Source organism: Chionomys nivalis, chromosome 17 (assembly GCF_950005125.1).
Source record: "Chionomys nivalis chromosome 17, mChiNiv1.1, whole genome shotgun sequence".
NCBI classification, from domain to species: Eukaryota; Metazoa; Chordata; class Mammalia; order Rodentia; family Cricetidae; genus Chionomys; species Chionomys nivalis.
The window spans coordinates 41,275,625-41,295,195 of NC_080102.1; the positions used below are offsets into that span (position 1 = coordinate 41,275,625).

At 51.4% G+C, this 19,571-nt stretch overlaps 1 protein-coding gene across 2 annotated transcripts in view; it reads left to right on the forward strand.

Annotated features, from left to right (window-relative positions):
* Nucleotides 1-16,748, forward strand: part of Parvb (parvin beta) — an 81,715-nt gene extending 64,967 nt beyond the window's left edge. For both annotated transcript variants that reach the window (XM_057792455.1, XM_057792456.1), the window contains exons 9-13: nt 4,500-4,561; nt 4,949-5,017; nt 9,900-10,001; nt 13,740-13,812; nt 13,990-16,748. In XM_057792455.1, the coding sequence (XP_057648438.1) occupies nt 4,500-4,561; nt 4,949-5,017; nt 9,900-10,001; nt 13,740-13,812; nt 13,990-14,066 (383 nt within the window). In that variant the 3' untranslated portion in view covers nt 14,067-16,748. The remainder of the gene's footprint in view (nt 1-4,499; nt 4,562-4,948; nt 5,018-9,899; nt 10,002-13,739; nt 13,813-13,989) is intronic.
* Nucleotides 16,749-19,571: the final 2,823 nt, after the last annotated feature.

Below are 19,571 nucleotides of genomic sequence, written 5' to 3' on the forward strand. Positions count from 1 at the left end.
TCAGCCGCAGCACTGGGGACATCCGAGGCCACAGGAGGCCTCGGAGGCTGTGCTGACTTCACTTCTCACATGCTCTGGCGTAAGATGAAACAGGCTATTAGCTAGTGACAGGCAATTAGTTTCGCCCCCGCCTTGTGCTTCTGCTGACGCAAAGAGGTCTCCTAGTTACACGTCTGACAGCCTTAGCTTCGGTGCAGCGAGTCCCTGGGCTCCCAGGCATCCTCTTGGTGGGGAGTGAGTGACACAAGATTTCTGGGCACATCTGGCTTCAGTGCCCTGCCAGGGTCTTGTCGCACTACTGCCATTGCTACCACAGTGCCCTCTGCCACGTGGATTTCCACTGAGCCCTCAGCTTCTTTGCACACTGCTGGAGAGGAAGGTCCCCAAACACCCCTTGTCATATCTGTTTACAGTCCACAGTCCCGGCAGTGGCCTCTAAGGATGTCCCAGACATCGCATCCCCTGTGGCCTCTTTGATTATTTTACCTCCTGAGTATCTAGGCCTCACCCTGTGGCTTCCTAGATTCCGTTGCTTTCCAGCTGAGCTGCCCTCCTGCTCAGTTACCCCTTGGCTCCCTCCTGCATTGGCTTGGCTGTCGCTCACCAGGGATCCCTTGCCACCAACCAGCATACACTGGTCCTCTACTCTCGGGTCATCTTCTTTGTGTCTATAACCATCCATCAGCCCTACTCCCAGGAGCCTCACTGTTGGTGTGTGTTCCCTTGGCCCAGGACAGTCTGTAGTCACCCTCAGGCTGCACGGTCTCAGCGGCCCTCCCTAAACCCTGTCTCTTGTGAAGAGGGTCCGAGATATCATGCTGACCCTCCTAGGCTGAGCCTTGCTAGAACCAGTTCCTGCAGCCTGCTTGGCCTTAAAGTGCTATGAGCAGGGGGAGCAGCTCCTCTCTGGCTCCTCTTCCGTCTTTCCAGCAGAAAAAGGGGTGCCCAGCCACTTCCCATCATCGTCTTGTCCTGGCTGAGGTGGGAGCAGGTTTTTTTCCTCTCCCTGGAAACAAGTCTCCAGGGAGCTGGGAGGTTAGAGCCTGGTCTCCATAGCAACGGCTTTGCCAGTTGCCTTTTCTCTAGCTGGTGGCCCTTCCTCCCCAATTCCCCCACTCAGGAGCCCTTCCTGATGCTGTCAGGATGGGATGGGCAAGAAAAGGAAGCAGCTCCCTCATCCCACACTCAGTTTGCTGTGACTCAGTCTCCCCCCTTTCCCTTTCCACTAGAACCCGTGCCAAAACTCTGACCTGGGGTTCACACCCCCTGGTCACTGTGCACCCAGGATGCCACACTGAGCCGTGTAGCTCCCGTCAGCCTCCCTCCCGGGCCACCCTGCTCTTAAATCAACTCCAGTCTCTCAAGTTTCTCTTTGCACGATTTGTTCACTCCGGCGGGTATGCCCTTCCCCTTCTGATCACTCCAGCGAGCCTGGCTTGAATCTCGAGGCCCTTTCCTCCATCCCTCCATGACTCTAACCTCTTGTCCACACATACACACTTGGGTGCTGCCAGAGACCAGCCTGACAGAGTTAGTCAAAGCTCAGAAGCTGAGCGTTATGAGCGGGGGCTGCAGGACAGAGAAATAGGAAGCCCCAACCCTGTCCTGGATTCCTGACACTGGGTGGATGTGTGACTCACTGTGGCCTTAGCCTTTGCTTTCAAGGGACCCAGAAATGTGGATTGGGGAGAAGCAGACTGAGTGAGGCTCCAGGCAGATCTGGGACACTTCTGTCTGTGTCCCTCCCAACTAGTAATTTCCCCAGCACAAGAGGGAAATTATGGAAACCCAAACATGCCTGAGGGCCGGACTTGTCCCTGGGCCCCATCCCATCTCTTGATGCTCACCAGGGTGGTGGGGTGACAGTCTGGATTGTTCCTATTTACAAAGGAAGAAACCCTTTGGCTACAGAAGTGGCCTGAAGTCTGTGGGCTTTCATGTCACACAATGAGGATATGAACCCAGCTCTGCCCTGTCCCCCCAAACCCTGTTTAGAGCCCTTGGTCCCTCCTGGCCACAGGACACACTCTGATGCTTCCTCTAGGCCCAGGTGAGCAGCCAGCGTGGGCGCCCAGCAGCCACCCACATAGCGCTCTGCCAGCCCAGCAGTGGCCTGGCTAAATAAACCAGTGACGTCAAGCATCTTGGCTCCTGGGGCTTTGCCTAAGAGGCTTTACCGGGCTGCGCTGCTTCATGAGGACTAAGCTCCTTTTGCCCCTTTACAGATTGTTTTCCAGGGGATAATCTGACTGAGCTGATTGTGGCAGAGAGTGACAGCTGGTGCTAACTGAGGGTAGCTTTTTGTCCCCACCGACTCTGAGGGGAAGGAGCTGCTTCCCTTCCCCCAACAGACACACACGCTCACTCCAGTATGCACACATGCACACACACACAGGGTTCTCGCTTTTCATTTAGCCTCTCCCCTTCCCCAAGGCTTACAATGAGGCCCCAGTTTGGATGGAGATGTCTCCAGACCCTACCCTGGCCTGAATCTCTGGCACTTTCCTCTTGGGGCTAGGCAGGTAGGAAGGCTTCCTCTAAACCACCTGAGGCCCTGGCTTTTTCAGCTTACCCCAGCCTTCTTCATTCTCCTCCTTCCTTCCTCCTCAGTGTTCCCCCACCCCAAGGTGGGAGAAGGCTCCCTGTGCACCCCCTCCCACTGGGACACCACGGTGGAGCTGGGAGTGGATGGCCTCTCTACTGGCTCCATCCCAGTAGCATACAGTGCCCCAAGAACCAAGCAGACAGAGGTCAGGACCTAGGTCCTTTCCTGGGTTTCCCCTCCCTCAGCAGCGCTCTGTTGGCCCTGGAGCCCTCAGGCCTCTGCTTTGACCTGGGCTGCGGTCATCTTTCCCGAAGACTTGTATCTCCTACTTCTTTCAAATATTGGCAGATATAGAGGTTCAGAGGGCCCCTCTGGAGGGGTTCCGGGTTCTCCTGTCCCTGAACAAAGGACAGAGAGACACAGAACTGTAGCCAGAGCTGCCGATTTCCTGAGGAACGATCCATTTCCAAGGGAGGAAGTGAGGCCTCCAGCTTGCAGAGATGGGCTTCCTGTTACCTTAGAGCCGGCATTCCCCTCATTTGCATAGCAAGAATATTTTGGTTCATTTGCATAGAGTGGGCTTTTCTGAATGCTCTGTTTGTCACATGTAGTTCACACAAACTCATGTGTCATCATCTCTCACTAGCATCTTCCATCTGCCCCCAGGGGTGAGCCACAGTGTTACAGTGAGCCCCAGGCCACCCACAGACACAGGAGTGCTTGGGTCCTGAGCCAGAGGCACAGGCAGATTTTTAGATTAAGAAAAAAATTCTTTGTCAGCTTTTGTGGACTGGGGGCGTCCATTTGTGAGAAGGGAGGGGTTTCGGGGTTCCAGGGTTTCCTCTTTGCCAACTTGGTTTTTTTTTTCCTTATAGTAATTTTGCAAGGCTTCTGTCCACTGTTGACCTTAATCAAGTAGGGAAGGATGGGCTGCTTCTGTGCTGATTGGGGTGGCAGCTTGCACATGTGACAGAACAGGTTGTGGTTCACCAGGGAAGAGAGAGGTGTTGGGGTTCTCAGGAAGGAATAGGCTGCCTGCAGGTATCCTGCAGAGGACACCAACGGCTCGGATGCCTTCCCGTGGAGTCCTTCAGAGGAAGTGACCTTGGAGAGCAACCTGGGGGCAGAGACTGTATTAAAGGCCCTGTACAGGGCTGTACCTCGGGCTGCAGAGACCATTTTGTAGAGCCTGGGAAGAGAGGATGGACCACAGTCTCGGAGTGATAAGAGGGTGAGAGGAGGGGCTGGAGAGATGGCTCAGAGGTTAAGAGCACTGGCTGCTCTTCCAAAGGTCCTGAGTTCAATTCCCAGCGACCACATGGTGGCTCACAACCATCTGTGCTGAGATCTGGCGCCCTCCTCAGGCGTGCGGGCATACATTGAGGCAGAATGTTGTATACATAATAAATAAATAAATCTTTAAAAAAAAAAAAAAAAAAAAAAAAAAACAAAGAGGGTGAGAGGACATCCAGTTGCACTTTTAGAGTCTGGATGCTGATGGGGAAGAGGCCAGTTACCCTGGAAGCTGTGGGCATCCCCAGGGAAGGGGAGATGGACCAGGCATGAGAACTGCAAACCTGGCCAAGTGGAGAAGTGGTGGGATTCACAGGGCAGTGGTAGATCTCAGGAGAGACAAGGATGCTTCGGGAGCTCAGTGGGAGTGTGTAGATGCCATGTGTGACCCACACTTCCATGCCCAAAGATTCGCAGATAGTTAAGAGTTTGAGAAAGCCCAACGCACCCTTGGTTCACAAACCAGATCATGATCCCGGTCTTACACTCGGGCAATGCCAGTCTTGACGTTCCTCTGCTCTGGCAGAAACTAGAGGGATAGAACAGGCTGGAAGCCCCAGGCAGAACATCCCGAGGGGTCAGGGTGGCTGTTTTCAGAACCAAGGGCAGCAGAGTCCTCTCTAGAACTCCCCTCTGTGTTCTCTCTTGCATGTCATGGCAGAGAGGGATGCCTTCGACACACTTTTCGACCATGCACCGGACAAGCTCAACCTTGTAAAGAAGGTAGATTTCCCCCCCCCCCACGCCCCAGCCCCCATCGCCACCCTTCATAAGACCTGTGTAGACTCTGCCTACACTCTCTGCAGACCCAAGGCAGGCTGAGGTGGGATGAAAGGTGTTTGGAATTTCTAAGGTTTGCCTTGTATGTTGAGACCACCCTCAGCAATATATAGCATGGCGTGGCTCTTTTACAATAGGGTCGTGTAGACCACACAGCTCGATCCCTGTTGGCACTGTGCCATTAAGACTAGGCCTGGCTTAAGAGTATGGTGTCTAATACACAGCCTTTTTGTTTTAGCCACCAGAGGAGGGTCTCCACCTGCCATGTTGGGGGCTGGGGGAATTCTGCAAAAGGTTGCTGATATGGCCTTTGCTTCTCTGCTTTGACAGTCTCTCATCACATTTGTGAACAAGCACCTGAATAAGCTGAACTTGGAGGTGACCGACCTGGAGACCCAGGTAGGCAGGCTTCGGTGGAGAGTCCCTCTGGCCTGAGTTTCTAGTACCTCTCGACTCAGGTAGGGTGCAGGAGCCAGTGGGACCACCTTGTCTCTCTCAGGGGGAGCCTCCAGTATGTAGCCCACAGCATTGTTTCCGCCCGACCGAGCTGGCTGCTCAGACTCCCTGCTTCCTGCAGCCCTGGCAGGCAGAGACTGAAGGCTGGAGCCATGAGCTCTACAAGCTTCGAGTCCTGAGTCACAGTGCGGGCACAGAGTCACAGTTTAGCTCCTTCTCATCCCCTCTGTGGTTTCTGCTGTGTTCCTGCAGGCAGGCTTTGGTGTTCTTGGGCCCATAGATGTATTACATCCATCTTCTGTGGCCTCCTCCTGTGTCTGCATCTCTGTGCCTGTGCATCTGCATTCGGCACACAGCTCTCTGTGCCCTCCACCCCCACCCCGTCTGCTCCCCCAGAGTTAGTGTCTAGAAATGGATGCTTGAGAGCAGAGGAACATCGTGCTGGATTAGAGCCCACCCTAATGGCATAAATGCAACAGAGACCCTGTTTCCAAATGGAGTCACGTGCACAGACTCTAGGGATTAGAATTCGAGTTTATTTTTGAGAGAGACAGTTCAACTTTATTATCCACCCCCAAGACTCCATCCCATCCTGCCACAGGGCCATTTGCTCCAAAAGTCTCTGGGTCTAGAACATTCTGTGTCCTCTGCTTCTATGGCAGAGATGTTGCAGCCTCACATTTGGTCCTGTGGCAGCATGGGAACAATGCCCCATCCAACCTGGGGCCAGGGAGATGGCTCAGCTGGTAAAGGTGATTGCCAAGCAAACTTAATGACCTGAGTTTGATCCCCAGGGAGCACATAGTGGAAGGACACAACTGACTCCTGCAAGTTGTCATGTGTCTACATACACACTGGGACACGAACTGGTTGCCTGCCCCAAACATCATACAGCTTACAAGAATAAAAATAATCATCCATTTGGGGAATAGGGACAAAACACTTCTGCCATATGTATCTCATATGCTCTCTCTTCCAGCTAGAGCGCCATCATGGTGACAGTCTCCAAGCATACAAGCCCTGCGGGTCCCACAGAATTCTCCCCAGCTTACTTGTGTGCTCGAGTTCTGAGTCTGATTCCTGAGCGGTGCAGACATCCCTAATGCATGGCTGATCCTTCCTAAACCCCTGGGCGTTTTCTTCTATTGCTTTCTCTTTCCTTAACTTCTCTCATTTGCTTTTCTAATTAAAAAAGTAATTCAGGTTCATCGCAGAAATGTCTGAAAATGAAGATAAGGAAAACAAACAGAAGTCACCATAGTATATCACCCCACTGCACTCCAGGGCTTGTTCTAAGCCCTCCTCCTGGGGATTCTGGGTGTATGCAGTGTGGTCTGCCTAAGGGAGCAGATTGTGTATGTATGCGTGTGTGCGTGTGTGTTCACACGCGTGCCCGTGATTTGCAAAAGCAGCGCTTATCCTTAGCTGTTTGCTCATGCGGCACTTGCTGGGTGACACTTTCGATTTCCTGAAGCCTGGGAAGCTAACGTGAAAAGCTGTGTCTCTCCCTCCCTACTGCCCACCCCTCCCCCAACTCTGCCTGGGTCTCTTTCAAAGTGTTCATGCATAAAACAACACACTCTCCTTAATAGCAGTCGATCGCACTGGACAGCTGGTTTGTAATGTGTTGTGTTTTTTCCCTCCCTAAATACGTTTGGGCATCTTTTTGCGAGAGATGGATGTCTCTGTCTGAAGCTATTTCACTTTCCTGTCATATTCATTCTCTCGGTCTCTCCTCTCTCTCTCCCTCTCCCTCTCTCTCTCCCTCTCCTCAAGACAGGGTCTTGGATTCACTTTGTAGCTCAAGCTGGCCTTAAACTTTTGGTGATCCTCCTGTCTCAGACTCCTCAGTCGCAGAGCTTGGTCCCCTCCCCAGCACTGTTAAAATAATTACCTTCCCTTCAGGTGCGAGGCTGCATTAGCGGAAAGCAGCCCTGGGATTGGACCACTTCCCACTCATGAGCGTGCCGAGTGGCAGGTGTTCTGGCCGCAGTTATTAGTGACCTTTCTGTTTCCTTGGGGCTAGCATCTAGAAATGGAGGCGGACAGGAGGTGTGAGAGCAAAGCAGCATGCGCCGTGAGGCCTGGGAAGGTCTGATCACAGAAGCTGGCATCGGCTGTGTGGGCAGCTGCCCTACATCCACGGCAGTCCACTTCTTATGTGGCCCCGCAGGACTCATCAGTCAGAGCATCTTAGACCAGGGGGAAATCTTCATTTTCCCTCTTTGTTCTTTTTTTTCCCTGCCGTCACACAGTGTAAACTAGGCAAGGTCTGCTTTAGCCATCACTGGCATCCTATTAAGTCTGTGCTTGGTGACTGGCCCTGATTCCCACTCACAAATGACTTTCTGCCTTTTACTTCTTAAAGGCATTTCCCCCACCAAGCTCCTGGGTCTTAAAATCAGATATTTGTGATGTTCCCTTTTCCATTTAAATGCTGTCAGGCGGGAGTCTCCAAGACCCTCAGGACAGTGGAGGGCTGGGTTGAAAAGATCTAAACTTTTAAAGGGGTACCTCCCCTTCATGTTCTCATTTATATATTTGGAGGTGCTAGTCCCTGAAAACTGATGGCCTCTCTAAGGTGTCCTAACTGCTCCTGCCTCTCCAGGAGTCCTGCCTGGGAATCTTCAAAGTCTGACTGGTGTGTCCTTCTAATGGTAGAGGGATTCTGTGGGTGTGCCTGCCATTCACTGGCCATGTGTGTTGAGGTTCAAATATGTCCGGTAACCCCAGAAGCTACCTTCTGTATTTTAATAAGCTTTTAAAGAGCCAGATTCAGGGACCAGCAAAATGGTTCAGAGGATGAAAATCCTTGCTGCCAAACCTGACAACCTGAGTTTGGTCCCACGACCCGAATGGTTGAGGGAGAGAACTGACCCCCACAGATTGTACTCTAACTTCCACATGTACACCGTGGCGTGTATGTGCATGTGTGCGCTTATACACTCACCAAATAAATAATGTAATGAAAAGATTATCAAAGGGGCCAGAGAGATGGCTCAGTAGTTAAGAGCAGTTGTTGCTCTTGTAGAGGACCTGGGTTTGGTTCCTAGCACCCACACAGTGTCTCACAAACATTTTTTAACTCCAGTTCCAGAGGATCCAGGGCCCTCTTCTGACTTCCATTGACAATGGGCATGCACATTGTGCTTATACATATATACATGCATACATTTATACATACATACATACATGCATGCATGCATGCATACATACTTGCAGGTAAAACACTCATACACAAAATAAACCTAAAAGTAAAAAATATAGTCAAATTCAGGAGTTCTGAACATTGTTGCCCAGTAGTGATGCTGCCAGCTGTTGAGTGGCGAAGGTGTACAGAGAGCCACAGTTAAAATGGTTAGTCAAGAAAAAAATCAACAAAGGTAGAAAGGATATGGGGGCTGATGGTATATGTTCCTCATATCAATACTTGGGAGGCTGAGGCAGGACAATGGCTGAAAATTACAGACCAGGCGAGGCTAGAGTGAGAACCTGTTTAAAAAAAGAAAACTGGCTGGGGGCCAGGGGGACCGACAGGCTCAATGAGCCAGAGCACGTGCTATACAAATATGAAGACCTGAGTTCAAGTCCCCCGCACCCAGGTGTGGTCATGTGCACCTGTAACCCCAGTGCCGTGAGGGACCAGAGAGGAGGATCCATAGGGATCCCTGGCCAGCCAAACTAGCTGAAAATGGTGAGCTCCAGGTTCAGTGAGAAACCCTGGTTCAAGGGAATAAAGTTGAGAGCAATATAGGAGAACACCTGATGCCCTCTGACCTCTGCATGCTTGCCTATAGGTGTACAAACACATACACACACTATACAATATAACATACACATGCACAAAACAAACAAACGACCTCCAAAAAACAAACCCAAAACCAAATCCCAAATGCTAGCACTCAGGAAGCTGGAGCGGGGGAATCAATTTGAGTGTGAAGCCAGCCTGGGCTACATTATCTAAAGATAAAATAATAAACAATAAAATAACAACGATAGCAGTAGAAGGAGTGTGGGGGTTCCCAGGCAATCAGTGTTTAATGGAGATGACAGGTGGTGGCCGTGCATGGCAGGATGAAGGCTCTTCATGCTACTGCAACCCCTGAAAACAGCAAAGATGGGGGCCGGTGATGTGGCCCATCACCAGGTCAAGGCAATGACCTGAGATCAACTCCTAGGACCCACATGGTGGGAGGAGACTTGTCCTCTGAACTCCACATGTGCACTGTGGTATATGTGTGTACACACATACTAAAAGTTTAAGGGCCAAAGAGACAGACCAGAGCACTTGTTCCTCTTGAGGACCCAGGTCTAATTCCTAGCACCCACATAGCGTCTCACAGCTGTAACTCCAGTTCCAGGAGATCCAATATCTTCTTCTGATCTCCATGGGCACCAGGCACACACATGGTACACATACATACATGCAGGCAAAACACTCATACACATAAAATAAATCTAAAGATTCAAATTGTTTAAAACTGGTTAAGTTGGCCAATTTTGTATTCTATATCTCAGGGGCCCATTGTTACCATTGCAAAGGCAGCTGTTGCCCCTCTCTGGCTTGCTCAGGGAGGAGTATGGGTGTCAAGAGTGAGAGCCCTTTCTTCCGAACCCCTGGTCCCCTTCTGTGGGTGACTAGGGCATGGGCCTCTTCCCTTGAGCTTTGCTGAGAGTTCTCAGTGCAGGGTGGGAATGCTGAGTGGGGATGGGGTCCTGGGGTGGGCGCTGCAGCTTGTGGGCATTCCCACACCTTCCTACACACTTGCAGGGTGTCTGTCCACCCCACACATGCCCCAGAATTGTCACTGAGTTTTCTCTGAAGTTTGCAGATGGCGTGTACCTGGTTCTGCTTCTGGGCCTCCTTGAGGACTACTTCGTCCCCCTCCACAACTTCTACCTGACTCCTGACAGCTTCGACCAGAAGGTAGGTGCCTTGTCTCCTGAGAATGGTCCCAGCCAAGCTCACTGGACTAGACAGAGGAATGTCACCCATGCCACCGACCGACTGCAGCCCTTCAGTGTCCTTTAGAATATGAACCTACACAACATGTGGGGTTCAGTCTGCTATAGCTCCCTGAAGACAGAATAGGAAACCCCTTTGTGTCACGCAGTACACCCGGGCTTACTCTGTCATTTCTCCAAGTGTTTCCCACAGGCTTGGGTTTTTTGTTTTGTTTTTTATTTGTATGTTCGCTTGTTTTATGACTCTGGTCAAATGCTGCACACAGCCCTCTGGGCGTCCCTGTTTTGGGAGCCTCCAAATGTTATGTTTCTGGGTGACACATGTGTGGCTCTGTGGCATGTGTCTGCATATGTCTCTTACTTCACGCTCTTGGCTGTGTCAATTTGCTTCTATTCTTCTTCCAGGCACAATAGGGCTTTTTTCCAAATATTCGCAATTGTCCCTCTGAATCTGCTAGGGATAGGTTCCAGGGCCCCCTTGGGTACCAAAGCCTGCAGATGTTCATGGTCCACATGTGAAATGTCCTATAAAGCATGGAGCCTACGCACTTCCTCCTGTGGATGTTAAATCCTGTCTGGTGCTTTATAATGCTTAATGCAATGCAAATGCTATGCAAAGTAGCTGCTTTCTATATTGTTAGGGAGTGACGGCGGAGGATGCTTGTTTAATATGCTGCAGTTCCCCAGACATTGTCCATCTGCAGTTTGTGTCATCTGAAGATGAGAGCGCATGCGCACGCACGTGTATATGTGTGTGTGTCTGTATACATGTGTATGCCTATGTCTGCTTATGTGTACATGTATGTCTCTTCGTGTGTATACATACATAACTGTGTGTGGCCATGTATGTATATGTCTCTGCGTGTATGTCAGTGTGTGTATATATTTATGTACATGTATATGTCTGTGTATGCCTGTCTCTATGTTTGAGTGTATGTGCATGTATATATATGTGTGTTCATTTATATAAATATACATGTCTGTGTTTATGTACACATGTATGTGTGTATGTGTCCTCATGTATGCCTTGTGGATTTAAATATGTGTGTATGTATGTGTTTGTATGTGTATGAACATACTTGTATATGTAAGTCTATTTGTGTATGTGGTGGGGCTGTGTGTATGTGTGCAAACTTTATTGCTGTGCTTGGTTTCCCAGAAAATTCATCTTGTAGGACCCTCTGGATGGACCCCACAGCATCTGTGCTCCTGTTTCTGCTCCTTCTGTGCTGTCTGTCCCTCCAGGGTTCCCTGCAGTTACGTCTGCAACTGAAGAGTTAGTGTTGCACTTCTGGGGACTTGGCAGAGGCCAGGCTGGGCTGCTGGGGACTCACGGCATCTGCCACTTTAGTTTTCCAAAGTGTGAGGCCCATGAGGCATGGAGGCAGACAGTGGCAGCCGCAGTGGGAGTCAGGATAACAGCAGAGGACAGGCCAGTGTTTATCAATCTGCTGGTTCCTGGCACCAAGCAGTCTGTCTGCTCATGGCCAAATGCCATTCCTATCATGCCTGCAGAGATAGAACTGGGCAGATTAGAGAGGTCTTGGCATATTGGAGTCCACGCTGGGGATGGAAGGAGAGCGAGTGCAGTGAGCAGCGAGTGGTCCAGAGCTCACCAGGATCATGGGGCCTGATGCAGTTGTAGAAACCAGAGGTCAGAGTGTCTGGTGCACAGGTGCTTGCATAGTCAGATCCCTGTGTGGTTGTATTATCTCTGGGAAATCTTGTCTTTGTTTAAACTAGTCAGGAGGCTGGTGAGAGCCGTGGATAACCAGTAGAACTGGGTCTTTGTCTAAACAAGGCTTTGTACGAATGAGAGAAGCCGCTTTCCTCAGCCTGGCTTTCTCCCTTTGTAACCAGGATTAACATCTATGCTGGCCACTGCTCTGGCCTAGAGGGTTTCAAGGATGCCTCTGGTGATGAGCACACACCAAGAGGGTCTGCCCATTCTCTAGGGAGACAGGAGGTTGGCGTGTGTGACTCTGCAGGCATCTGGGGCCTTGTCCTCAGAGAGGTATGAGAGTAGGGTCCCTCTATTATTTGCATATATTTACATATATCTACACACATATACACACACCTACACACATACACACATATACACACACATACACATACACACATACACACACATACACACACACACACACACAGAGTCTGACCTCTTCCTCCTAGGGATGGTCTCATCACCTCTATGAGCCTTGACCTGTGTATTTGTCTCCTAGTCCTCATGGCTGTGAGGACCATGCTCTGCATCGGGGCAGGCAGTGTCTCTGATCAGCTCTGTGGCCTGAAATCGAGGGTCCTTTGCTCTGGTCCCAGGCATCTTGCTGACATCTCAAGAGTGCTGAAGGTGGCAGAGATTCAGCAAGCAAAGTAGGAGATGGACCAGAAGGTGCACTCTCAAGCAAAGCAGCAGCCTGCATCTTTAACCAACGACATTATCTGGGGATGTGACTCAGTTCGTAGAGTACCTGCCTAGCATAACAGGTCCTGGGTTCGATCCCTGGCATTGTATAAACAGGCACGGTGACAAACATCTGTAATCCCAGCACTTGAGAGGTGGGGGCAGAAGGTTAGAAGTTCAAAGTTATCTTCCTATAGCTTAGTTTGAGGCTAGCCTGGGCTAAATCAGACCGTCTCAGAAAAAGCAAAAACAACCAACATTAGGCTGAAGAATAGCTCAGTGGTGGAGCACATGCCTAGTGCACAGGAAACAAAACACTGAGTTCACTCTCCAGCTCTGGGGTGGGAAGGGGGGAGGCGGAGCCACACGACTGGCAGCTCACACCCTGCCGTTCCCGCCTTCTGTTAATTCATGATTGACATTGTAAGGGAGATTATCGCTGGCATTCCTTGCTCACCTACAGTGGAGTGACAGACAGTGCTACTATTGGAGAGACAGTTGGTCACTGTGAGCCGTCAAGCCTGTCCAGCTGGTGTCTGGACCCTTGCTGGTTTGGTGGTCTACCTTCCCACCCTCCTCTGCTCAGGGCAGGTAGAAGCTGCACATGGTTTGGCTGGTCTTGACCTCTATAGACTTTAAACATCACAGAGAGGCTCCGAGTAGGAGCCATCATTAGCAGAATGGAAGCCTCAATAGTGTTCAGTTGGGCAGGCAGGGAAGGGCAGGGTGGGCAGGCAGGTGGGCAGGACTGGAACCAGGGATCTCCACGCTGGCCCTTGGGCTAACCTCAATTCCATCAGGGTCCCCAATTGCCTAGGAACAGTGTTATCCCACAGAGACACAGTCAGACCTCCACAGATGCCCAGCTCCTTAGTTATCTGACAGTAAGCAGCCGTCCTGTGTTCAGAGGACTGTCCAGAGATAAGACCTTTGCAAGGGACTTGTCTTCCTCAAGCCTCAGTTTCTCAAGCTGTCATTTCTCATCAGGTCACAGGTTCTGGCTCAGAGGGGGCACTTGGCTCTCAGCCCCGGGGGAGGAGGGCAGGCTGGAAGCTGGCATCCTTCCCTTCCCCAACCCCAGATCCATGACAAGGGGAACAGGAACTATTGAGTTACCCTTGGTGAACGCACTGTGTGTGCTGTCCCTGTGTCCTGTCCTGTGTCCTGGTGGACTTTGTACCGAGGGAAGCAGTCATCTCTCTCCACATGGAAGGAAGGAATGTGTGGACGTGGTCAGGTGCAGGGACATGGACCTCACTGTCACTGACTCTGTTGCTGCCTTGTCTCCGGCAGGTGCACAACGTGGCCTTTGCCTTTGAACTGATGCTGGATGGAGGACTCAAGAAGCCCAAGGCCCGCCCTGAAGGTAACACCCCACCTGAGCAGCTCGGAGCACAAAGAGGGGCAGCAGGGGTCAGGGTGTCAGGAACCTGCGTGTCCATGGGCAGCAGACGTTTTTTTCTGCTGCACGTGTGGCAACGCAGCTTCCAGCTCCTGGAAGTCTGTCCTCTTCGGCCAACTGTCTGTCTGTTTCCTTCTGCAGATGTGGTGAACTTGGACCTCAAATCCACTCTGCGGGTCCTTTACACTCTGTTCACCAAGTACAAGGACGTGGAGTGATGGAGCCGCTGATCCTTCCAGGGCAATTTCTAGGCAGGAAAAATGGGCGTGTCCATCCCCGGCCCCTGCTTCCCCAGGAGATGCTTCCCCAGGGAGGCCTCGGGCTTCTCATCCCTGCTGTGTAATGTCCCTCCTCTCTGCTCCCTGCCTGGTTCCGTTGTCGTTTGTAATCCCCCTTTCCTCTGTGGTTCCCCAGCCAACTGGTTAGGCCTTTGAGAACTTGGTGCTTAAAACACCCTCTCAGGTTTGAGGCCTCACTTCCTTTTTTTCTCTGCTGCCATCAAGAGATGAAGAAAAGAACGAAGCCCCAGCCTAGTCCTCAGCTGGAGAGGGCTGTCCACCTGTGCTCCAACCCACGGGGCAATTACTGATGGCAGGAGCACAGCAGTCCTTGCTCCGGGGACTCCGCCCCACTTGTCCTCAGGAATCCCCTGGGCTGGGCTCTCCCTGGAAGCAGGGTCCTGTCTTAGTAAAAAGATCCTCACAGTTTTTCACTCCTGTCTCAGAAGCGTCAGACTTGTGACGTGTCCCTCCAACCCCCCAACACACACACACACACACACACACACATGCACACGCACATCCGTCTTGTGGTTTACTGGTCTTGACTGACCTTTTACATAAACTCTCAGGACCCAGAATGCCTCAGGCCCCCAGGGAAGCTCCACGGAGCCCGTCTGGGTGTCTTGCTGGCTCTGAATATGCAGCTTGAGTCGGCTTGGAGCCGGAACCTTGCCGTCTCTGAGGCCCTGTTAGGGAATGGACACATTTGTAGAGATTTTACAAGGGGGTGGGTATCTATGACTAGGCCTGCCTCACCACAGGCTACCGGCAGCCAGAATGACAGAGGCGTACATCTGGCGGCTCTGGAGGTTGGAAGCAGGCGGTGGAGGTGCTGGCTGGGCTGGTTTCCGAGGCTTCATTTTCACTGCTCCTCTCCGCCTTTGCATGCATTAGCCTCCTCCTGGTTCTGATAGGGAACCCATCCCCTGTATGGCCTCACTGCCCCTATGACAGCTGTAAGGTCCCTGTCTCCAGGGCAAACTCCCTTGAACACAGCAAGAGCAGGTTTGTGGGGCTTGTCTGAGCTGGGCGTATGAAATGTCCACGTCCTTCCTAGAACACTACTGGTATCCCCTGCAGCACGTCCTATAAAAGAAAACGCTGCTGTTCCCATAAGCCGTCCCCACTCATTCTCCTTGACTCTACAGAGGAGTGGGAATGTCATGGCTGGCTGGCTTCTTGTCTCAGGAACCCCACTTCTGTGGTTCACCCCCTCTCAAGTTCCTCCTACCTCCAGCCTTTGGAACCGCCACCCTCTTCCTTGAGCCTTAAGCGTTCACGGCAGCTATGGTGAACCTCCCTCTTCTGATTCCCACTTTGCCGCGGACCGGGGCTATGGAGTGAGGTGTTGATACTCAACAGAACGCCGACCGTGGAGTTCCAGCAAACAGTTTAATATCATCCCTTGGTTTGACTGTTACTAAGCTGGGAATGGGCTTGGAATAGTCTGCTCCGATGGAGGTGGCTTCCCAGCAGGGGAAAGAGATAATTAAAATGGCATTACCGTGTCTCCCCGTGGGATGCAGTGACATTAAAGAGCCACACTGACAAAATAGCCAGGATCGGAATGTTCTGTGTTGCCTTCCCTCCTTGCACGGAACCACAGCAGCATCTGGGAGCTGCTGGGTCCGCCTTGCCCAGCTCACAGGTGGTCTTGGCAAGGGTGTCTCACATCCCCGGGGCAGGGAGCCTTGATGTGAAGGGTTTGCAGAGACCTATAGTGCTGAGGGGTCAGGGGGGAAGGGCTGGTCTGGGAAGGTTGGTGGTTTCCTGAGCATCCCTATCTGGAGGACACATGTCCCACTTGGAATCCAAGTGGGCTCCTTTCCCCTGCAGGAGAACTGATGAAGACAGGGTTCCATGAAGGCATGACCTTCCCCATTGGCTGAGCATAGAAGTGTGGTTCTGAAATACCAGTGAAGGGCTACCTAATAGCTTTGCTCTCTTTTCTCCATGGAGCAGTCACTCATCCCCTCGACCTGGACAGAGGACCGAGAACCAAGGTTCCTAGGCCAACTTCAGGGCCCCCTGTGTAGGGCAAGGCTTCCCTCATAGATTTGCCCCATTAATTTAGGGAGAACTGTCTCCATCCATACCCTCTGGTAATTAATGACCCCTTCCTCATTTTTTCCCATGACTCTCACTGGGGGCCCCCTTTGAGTTGTTAATTCAAGGAAGTTCTGGAACATTCCACTGCTTGGATCTACAGTCTCTCCTGATATTTATTTGAAGAGAGGTCTGGCCACCAAAACTGGTAGAAATGCCATCGTCTGTCATGCCCCACACAGAGTCACAAGGAAGGGTCTGGCAGGTCTGTACCTCCTCCCCCAGGTCTGCAGGCCAGGTCTGGGATTGCTCCCCTCTGTCCTACACGGATTTGTACGTCTCCCCCAGCCCTGCTGACTTGGGTGGACCTGCACAGGTAACTCTTGTTCCCCTTCTGTTCACTTGTGCAAGCCCTGGGCCCGGGGCCCCTGCGTCCTCACCGGCCTGACGAACGGGATCTTATTTTCAAACAGTCGAATCCGCTCCCCTCTATGCTGCTGCGCTTTATTGTCTTTTTAATTGTTCGAAGCAAAGTGTCCTCTGGATTTCTGGATATTAAATAAAAACCACTAAACCCCGCCTGTGCTTTGATCAGACCCTCCTGGCAGACAGCAGGGACAGCGTGCTTACGACAGCTCAAACTTATGGCTTCCTGTGCCAGACATTCAGGCGGGAGACAAAGCTCGGGGTGTCACAGTGTGCTCTGACTTACTCTGGCAAAGAGCTTGGATGCACCAGCTGGCCTCTGGCTCTTTGCAAGGCTGCTTCTCACACACTCCATGTCCATTCGTCTCGCCCAGCTCTGGGCAGGGAGAACATTTCACATTGCCAGGCTGACTTGAACTCTCCCTTTTGATGCTACCGGGCACACGCTCAAGGAAGATGCTGGTGAGGAGCAGAAGGGCTGGGGGGATGGGCTTCCCTGCTCTCTCCATGGAAGAAGTGGAAGTCAAAGCCAGCCTGTGATGGCGACCTCAACTTAGCATTCCATACCCGCTTCCCTGAAGGATCCCGTGCCTTGGGCGCATTTTTCTCTATAGAGTGATGCTTACTGGGAAGCCAAGAGTTCAAGGCCAGCCTGGGCTACATAGTTCCAGGGTAACCTGGGCTATCAAGTGAGACCTTGTCTCGAAACAGTTTTACTACCCCCAAATGCCTACCTGGCCTAGACAGCAAGTCAGTGATGCTATTTGAATAGACTGGGGTTCAAGATGGCTCAATTGGTAAGGTGCTTACTATGTAATTGGGAAGACCTGAGTTTGAATCTCTAGCTGGGTGTGTCGCTGGGTGTCCATAATCCCAGACCTCCTATAAGATGAGACAGAAACTACCTGCTAGTCCAGCTACTCTGATGAGCACAGGAAGGAACAGCAAAGGGACCCTGCTTCAAAGGAGGTAGAAGGTGAGACCTGACCCCTAAGGTTGTTCCTCGGACCACTACATACATGCCATGTGTACTCCCATCCACAACAAAAATACATGTGTACACACACATAGTTTATTTATTATTATTTTTTTTTTAGCTAGCTAAAAATGACAAGCCCTGGCTGGGAGGATCCAGGCTTTGGATGGGCTCTTGGGCCCCAGTCCAGCTTTGTTCCTTCAGTGACTGCTGGTGGCTTAATTTGCCTGAGCCTCCCAGGGCTCAGGGACAGAAATTAGCTGTCTTCAATAGCATGTCCCTCGGCGATGTGTTGTAATGTCTGGAGGTGGATTGGTGGCCACAACTGGGAAGGATGAGCTACTGGCCTGTTGTGGAGGCTTGGCTTACTACCGACACCCTACAGCTCACGGGACAACAAAGAATAGTGTCCCCAAATGTCACTGTGCTCAGTCTGGGACACCCTGAGGTAAACTGTCAGCTCCTGGGTTAGTCCATCTCAATTTTTCTTTGTTGTGCAGGATTTTTCTGTTACTATTGATGGGAAAAAAAAAAAACCCTTTCCCCTTAGCACACAGCACAGTTGATGGAGTTCTCAGGCCCTTGTTGGGAAGTGAGGCAGGAGGAGTGCCTTGAACTCAAGAGCAGAAGAGGCTACGTTGTGCTAGGCTCAACCCCCAGTGCTATATGACCACGTGTGGTGGCATATGTCTATAATCTCAGCACCAGCGGGATCAAGAGTTCCAGGTCACACCCTCTGCTATTCAATGAGTTCAGAGCTAGCCCAAGCCCCACATGAGAGACCCTGTCTCAGGAAAAATTGTATGTGTGTGTGTGTGTGTGTGTGTGGTGTGTGTATATGTGTGTGGTATGTGTATGTGTGGTGTATGTGTGGTATGTGGTGTGTGTGTGTATATGTGTGGTGTGTGTGTGTGTGGTGTATGTGTGGTATGTGGTGTGTGTGTATATGTGTGTGTGTGGTGGAGGGAAGGTTATGCTTTCTATTGTTGTGATAAACACTATAATCAGAACCAACGTGGAGAAGAATGGGTTAATTTCAGTTTATAGTTCCCCTAGAAACTCAAGCAAGGCAGGAACCTGGAGGCAGGACCTGAAGCGGAGGTCATGGAGGAGCGCTGCTTATGGGTTTGCTCTTCATTTGCTCGCTTTACCAGGACCACCTGCCCGTGGGCGACACTGCCCACAGTGGGTGGGGCCCTGCCACATCCATTATTTTTTATTTTTTCGAGACAGGGTTTCTCCGTAGCTTTTTGGTTCCTGTCCTGGAACTAGCTCTTCTAGATCAGGCTGACCTCGAACTCACAGAGATCCGCCTGCCTCTGCCTCCCGAGTGCTGGGATTAAAGGCGTGCACCACTACCGCCTGGCCACATCCGTTATTAATCAAGAAAATGTCTGATAGGCTTGCCCACGGGCCAGTCTGGTAGAAGTGTTTCTCAGCTGAGTTCCCTCTTCCCAGGTAACTCTATCTTGTGTCAAGTAGGAGAAAAAATAAAAAGTCAAACTAACCCATACGAGACACTAGTTCTTCTGAGACCAGCCCATGACACGTGACCCTCCAGGACCTTCTGATTGGTTGACCAGAGCCAGTGGCGTGGCCAGAGACAGAGCTGAGTTTTGAAGCAGGAGACCCTATGGGTGACTCCTGGAGAATCAGGGTGACAGGGCGCAGCAGGGGGTGGTTAGACAGAATAGGAGCTCAAAGGCAGCTTTGAGGAGAGACCAGAGCTGAGGGCTTCGTGGGTAGCTCAGGCCTTAGTGTTCCTTCTCTCTTACAAAAAAAGTCTCATTCCATTCTATAGGCTGACAGTCTGTCGTCAGGCCCCCAGGAAAGTCCACCCAGTACAGATCCTCAGATGTGTGTGGTCCTTCCTTTATAGCCAGTCTGGAGAAATGGGTCCACGGGGGATTCAGACAAGGAAGGGACCACCTGCTCTGACCCACGCAACCCTCCCCAGGCTAAGGAGCTGGGTCAGTGCTGTCCTGGGACAAAGT